Raw genomic sequence first — 6764 nt, 5'->3', positions numbered from 1 at the left:
CGATTTTTGGGGATTTATTTCATATGAAACAAATCCCTAATTTTAAAATGATATAAGTTCCCATTTAAAAATAACAAATTATGGAAGAAGTCGGTTTTAGTGATATTTCAAAAAAAAAAAGTTGGTCGCTCATACTTTCGAGTGGGGCTTCAAAGTTTAATACATTTGAGTGTATTCTCTTAACAAAGATTCCTCTAATAGCCGGCCAGCGGCCGGGCTCAAGGACTTTCTATTCTATGGTATGTCCAACAAGGCCGGCTATCATACATATATTTTTTATTTCGTGTGATAAAAGTAATAAAATGAAATAACTCCCCAAAAATATTTTTAGGGATTTATATGAAATAACTCCCCATTTTAAATGTGAATTAATGCCCCAAAAAAACGAATTAAATCCCCAAATTTCGTTGTTTTGGCTTTCTGAACAAATTTTTGTTTTGGGGAGTTATTTCATGACGCCGAAGATAAGATGTGAAAAAGTCTCATTATTTACCCAATTTTACACTTATCAATCGATTCCCGTTATCCGATTGGACTAAAATTTATCTCCAGTTAGTTTTAAAATGTACGAAAAAGTACAAAAAAATCCCATTTTTGGGTTCTCACATAATCCGGGCTCTACGTTTCACGTTTCTAGGTATAATTTTAGAAAATTCAAAAAGTACCTTTTGTACAACAAAAATGTAACAAAAAGTCTTCTTTCATAGCTTGGATAGACAATAGGGCTTTACATGCATAATTTCGTGTGTCTAAGTTTAATATTATAGAAAATTCAAAAAGTACCAAAGTACAAAAAGTAGAAGAACGAATAAGTACCAAAATAAGTACCATAAAAATGTTCTCACTTGATCCGGGCTCCACATACATATTTTCATGTTTCTACGTTCAATATTATAGAAAATTCAAAAAGTACCTTTTGTCGAACGAAAAAGTATCAAACAGTCCCCTTTCATGTGTTCTTACTTAATCCGCTCTACATACTTAATTTTATGATTCTAGGTTCAATATTATAGAAAATTCAAAAAGTACCTTTTTATAGATTCTCACATAATCCGGGAACTACATACCTTACTCCATGTTTCTAAATTCAATATAATAGAAAATTCAAAACGTACCTTTTGTCGAACGAAAAAGCACCAAAAAGTCCCCTTTTATGTGTTCTCGCCTAATCCGGGCTCCACATATGTACATACATAATTTCCTGTTTCTAGGTTCAATATAATAAAAAATTCAAAAAGTACCTTTTGTCAAACGAAAAAGTACCAAAAAGTCTCCTTTTATATGTTCTCACCTAATCCGGGCTCGTGGCCTCCGGTAGGTTAGTGGTTAGTGTTGTAGTCTGGTAGACCGGAGGTGGTGGGTTCGATTCCCACCTAAGGCACTGGTTAAGGAGCGCACAACATGTGCGATAGAGGCCTAGGTGTATTTCTTCGGCTTTGATGTATATACATCTTCCTTTCAAACTAACTAACTAATCCGGGCTCCACATACCTAATTTCATGTTTCTAGGTTCAATATTATAGAAAATTCAAAGAGTACCCTTTGTACAACGAAAATATACCTTTTTACTTAATCCGACGAAAAATCTAAATTTTTTATTAAATTTCTAGTGGTTGTATTGGATTTTTGCTCATATCTCCGTTATTTATGGACCGATTTTGCTGACAGAATTATTGAAGATTCGGATCTCGCAGATATTTGGGGTCTTCTAAAAACTGATTTCAACAGACACACAGACGGACAGACATGGCTAAATCGACTCCGCTTTCTATAAGGATCCAGAATATATATACTTTATACGGTCGGAAATTTATATTATAGAAATTACAAACGGAATGACAAACTTATGTATTCCCTTCTCACAAAGGTGTAGGGTATAAAACGGTTGGCTTTTTTTTAAATTTAGTATTTCAAAAACCAAATGGTTTTTGCTTTGGTGTAAATAAACTAACTATTAATAAAAAGATCAAATTTATTACATGGATCTTCAATTTTTATGATATTTTATTGTAAAATATGAACATTTAGATAAATCGGTTAATTGAAAGGAATTATTTGGTTTATTCGCAATTTGAAATATGGTACATTGATTGTATACCCTACTAAATAATAGGGTAATCATATCCTACAGTCCACAAATACCTAGATGTATTTGTATACTGAATTTATTTATTTGTATGTATGTATATGTACATATCATTTAAGACAACTTCTTCAAGGTATAAGAACTCATGAAGTAAATTTCCTTTACAGAAACAATTGTTACATGTTTTACACGTTCGTTTTTAAAAAGTGAAATCACCATAAAGCGAACAGCAATTCAAAACATACAAAAAGGTTGAATTCAATTAAAAATCAATTGAATTATTAATAAGTTCAAAGTATTCTTATAACGGAAATCGTGGTGTATTTATATTTTTTGCTTCTTTAACAATTCAGGGACACATTTGATGTATGCCAATGAAATACATGCATCATACGACTACAAAAATTGCGATTGAAATTATATGCCCGCACTCGGAGTGACGTAAAGAAGAAGAAAACGTAAATATTGATTGATATTTTAATTTTGAATTTTCTCTAGTGACTTAGTTTTTTTATTTGTCTGAAAATACAAAAGAACATTAACATTTTACATAGAAAACTGTTAGTTTTCATAAAAATAATTCGCTACACAATAAGACGTTATTTTTGCATTAAATGCAAAGATTAAACTCAATACATATTAGCAAGTACATGAGCATCAATATTATTAGTTTGCTGGTGAAATTGTTTCACGTTCTTTTACATTTGTTAAGCTTCATTAAGTTTAAACAAATTTTCCATAAATCCTTCTGAATGTTTGATGTTAGTTGTTAAGGCATTGGAAAGCATCTACAAATAAATATGTATATTTATTTAGTGTTTGCATAACTTCTTGGGTAAATATGTACACATTTATGTACGGAGGAATCCAAATACAGCCATAAAATATGGTTATAATAAGTAATTCTGTAAGATAGTTTCGTTTACTTTTGCTTGGTTAGTTCGTTGACCAAAAATAGTTGGGTGATCTCAATTGCAACAGGCGAATTTGTAAAAACTAAACCCTGGATTTTACCAACTTAAACTTAGCTAAAAAGGTATGATATAACAAAATTTGGAAACATTTTAGTTTATACAAACTATTTTCTAAATATTGAAAAATCGCTTTAATTGCGAAATTATAAAAAGGTCATACAGAGATAACATTAAGAGCAATCTTAATTAGAAGTATTTTTTGGTAGCATTCAACTCCAAAACAAAACTAAATAACCAGAATATTTCCACTGTGCAATATTTTTAATACTTAAAGTAGAAAATTGCTTTAAAAATATTTACACACTTATTATTTACAGATAAAGAGCATACCGAAGTAACTAAGAATGTGTTAGGTACGACTGAAATTATGACATGAAAATATTCTAGAAGTTACAGTAGTAATTGTATAAGTAGTGGTGGTGCATTCTTTCTTTGAGTTATCTTTTTCCATGTTTTGTCTATATCCAAATGTCATTTGTAAAGTTGTCTCCATCTGATTTGTATTGTTTTTTTGTAGCTGTTGTAAGTATGATCTCAACAAAAACTGACCTTTTTTTCTATGGGATTCTTGGATTTGCAACCACACAAAGTAAAGCACCAACAAAATTATACATTACAAACATTATTACGGTATTTAGAGAATTATTCTTTTTTTATTCAGCAATACATCAAATACATGTATAGAAATAAACCCATATACAATTTGTTGCAAATTAATGCATGAAAGTTTTAAAACAAGATTCTATTCGAAATTAAAAAAAATAAAGAGATGAAAGAAAATAAATAAATAGAAAAAAAAAGAATAAATTAAAAAAGTACTACTACTACTACAACTTAAAAGCAAAATTAAAGAAAATAACATCAACAAAATATAAACAGACCAAGTTAATGTTGTAAAAGATTTTCTTTCACAGGTGCATGATGATGAGATTTGCAGTTGTTCCATTCGCGTCTGCCAGACGGCCTAACAACCAACAGAAAGGCATGTTGTTGATTCGTATGAGCGCTTATTTTCAACAACAAGTGTGAACAGTATTTCGATGAACGTGTATAATTCTGCAAGAAGGAACCTTTCATTGAGAGCAACCACTTTTTCACACCGATCTTGCCGCTAAACATCTGTGTGGCTGCCATAGAGTTTGACTTCTAGCTGCGCGTACATACATTGCAACAGTTGGTTTTCATTTTAAGCGAGATTAGTTTTTGTTCCGTGAACCTTGAGTATAAATTACAAATTATTTAGCGATTTTATTTTTATTTAGCGAAATTTTATTTACTGCATGTATAATAAAAAAATTGACTAATTGTGCAATACTTTGTAAAAAAATAATTAAAATTTTAGTTGTCACAATTCTTAGGTAGATGTGATGGAACTCTTCTACACCTACTCTTGTATATACATAGGATTTTAAGTTTAAATAAAATAAAAGTGAAATAAAAGTTAAATACTTAGTATTTCCTTTGGTAAGTTGTTAGCAAATTTTACAAAATTTTTGCTTGGGTGGTTATTTAATATAACGTAAAGTGAATATAATCTTATTCGTTTTTCCATCTCTGGAAAATACTTACCACAAAATACTTGTCCATTCATCGTTTTCCGCAATTATTGTCATTATTTCGTTTACCAACCACAAAAATCGAAACAAATTAAAAAATTGACAAATTTAAATAAAAATCAAGTCACATAATCAATCAACTATATCCAAGAAACCGTTTGGGTAAATTTTCCATAAAAAGGCTTTAAATAGTTAAAAATAAATCATACCTTATCAATTGTCTTCAACAAGAGTCAATATAAACTTGTAATAAATTCCAAAAAACGGAAACATGGTGCACTTAGCACTGATGTGGAGCTGTATTTTGATATTATTCTTGATACGGAATCCTGTACAATCTACTGCCGCAGCCATCTCGGTACAACCAATAATTAATCAACACAATATCGAAGATATAATAGCCCAACCATATGCTGTGCAATCTTATGGAGAAGGCGATCTGATTGTAGCCGAATCTAAGAAACACGAAGAAGAGGAAAAGGAAGAAAGCTACGAGTCAGAGTCCAGCGAAGAAAAAGAAAGTGAGCATAAAGCTGAAAAAGGGGAAAAGAGCAAGAAACATCACAAAGAAGAAGAGGAACATGCTAAAGGGGAAAAAGGGCATCACGAAAAAGAAGGCAAAAAGGGTGAAGAGGAGGAGGAACATGGTCATGAAGAGAAACATAAAAAAGGTTCCGAACATCACAAGAAACACAAGAAAGGAGAGAAGGGAGAAAAAGGTCACGAGTTCGAAGATCATGGTTCATATAAAAAAGGTCACTCCATCAAAGGTAAACATAATGTTCACAAATTAGACGAAGACAAAAAGGAGAAAAAATACTATGACGAAAAGCATGCTGAAGGAGAAGAAGAAAAACACGGTAAATTCGAAGAAGGTAAAAAGCACCAAAAAGGCAATAAGTATAAAAAAGCTGCTAAAAAGAAGTCCGAACATGAAGAAAAATACGGTAAAAAGGATCATGGTCACAAGGGCCATAAAAAGAAAGGTCATAAGGGCCACAAAAAGAAACACGAGGAAAAGAAAAAATGGGGTAATGAACATGAAAGTGGTAAGAAGAAAGGTGAGGGCGAGAAGAAGAAATGGAAAAAATCGGAAAAGAAAAGTAGCGAAGGTGGAAGTGGAGGCCATGAACATGAATGGTAACCACAATTAACAACAAAGGTTAACAGTTAGTTTTTTTGTTTACTACACTTTCAAATAATGAATAAATATTAAGAATAAGAATATTATGAAGTTAATATACATACATACGTCATATTTGAGTTTAATATTTACATATCTCCACATACATATGTATGTAAAGTGGCCCATACACAACACCAGCATGCTGGCACAATCAAGTGATTGTACAAGCCGATTGAACGTGTATGGAGTTGTGGTGCGATTGTGATTGTACCAGCATGCTTGTACTGTGTATGGGGAAATTTGCTCATTCAAATACAATTTCTTGAGCAATAATCATAGTTTGTCTATGAAATCTAAAAGAAAAATATTTTGGGGATAATTGTTATATGCCTAAAGATCGGTTTCACGCATTCGGTAAACAAAATATGTCAGTTCTTTGCAAATATTTGTATTATTCGCAACGACCTTTACCACACAAAATTTCAAAAAACTAATATTGTACAAGCCTGCTGGTGTGATATATGGTCCGAACATGAAAGCTCAATCAAATTATTGTGTGTAGTACATATTATGTATGTAGTATAAAAAGGTTGCACAGTCAAACTTGTTTATAACGAACTGCGGGGGACCAGTAAGATTTTTTCGTTGTACACAGGAGGGCGGTAAATACTGCTAGAGAAAACGTGAATCTTTTGAAAATACCACTTTTTGCGAGGCACACACATAATATTATATAAAGAGGTGATCTCATGAACGTATTTTTTTAAATTCCTACTTAAAAATCGGTGACACATGTTTCAAAAATGCTTAGCATTTCATATAAAATTATGTTCATTTTATTAGGAATTTGCTGTTTGAATTTAATTATCTTCTAAACCTATTACGATTTTTTTTTAAATATTGATATAAAATGTTTATCTTTAAATGATATTACATAATAAAAAGTGAGATATGACGTTAGTAATAATAACGTAACTAAAGATATCCTTTTAGAAGAGCCTGAAACGAATGAGATATTTACA

The 6764-nt window shown here is 31.1% G+C and overlaps 1 protein-coding gene across 1 annotated transcript; it reads left to right on the top strand.

Moving 5' to 3' along the window:
• Positions 1-4880: 4880 nt before the first annotated feature.
• Positions 4881-5760, top strand: LOC119602635 (cylicin-2). Its single transcript, XM_037954249.1, has one exon. It carries the CDS (start codon positions 4888-4890, stop codon positions 5758-5760), a length of 873 nt encoding a protein of 290 aa, XP_037810177.1. The 5' UTR covers positions 4881-4887.
• The last annotated feature ends 1004 nt before the right edge of the window (positions 5761-6764 follow it).

Source organism: Lucilia sericata, unplaced genomic scaffold (assembly GCF_015586225.1).
Source record: "Lucilia sericata isolate MDLA Ls3-8-SP2 unplaced genomic scaffold, ASM1558622v1 Contig000245F_arrow, whole genome shotgun sequence".
Taxonomy (NCBI): domain Eukaryota; kingdom Metazoa; phylum Arthropoda; class Insecta; order Diptera; family Calliphoridae; genus Lucilia; species Lucilia sericata.
This window is presented reverse-complemented; position numbering and strand designations above follow the sequence as displayed.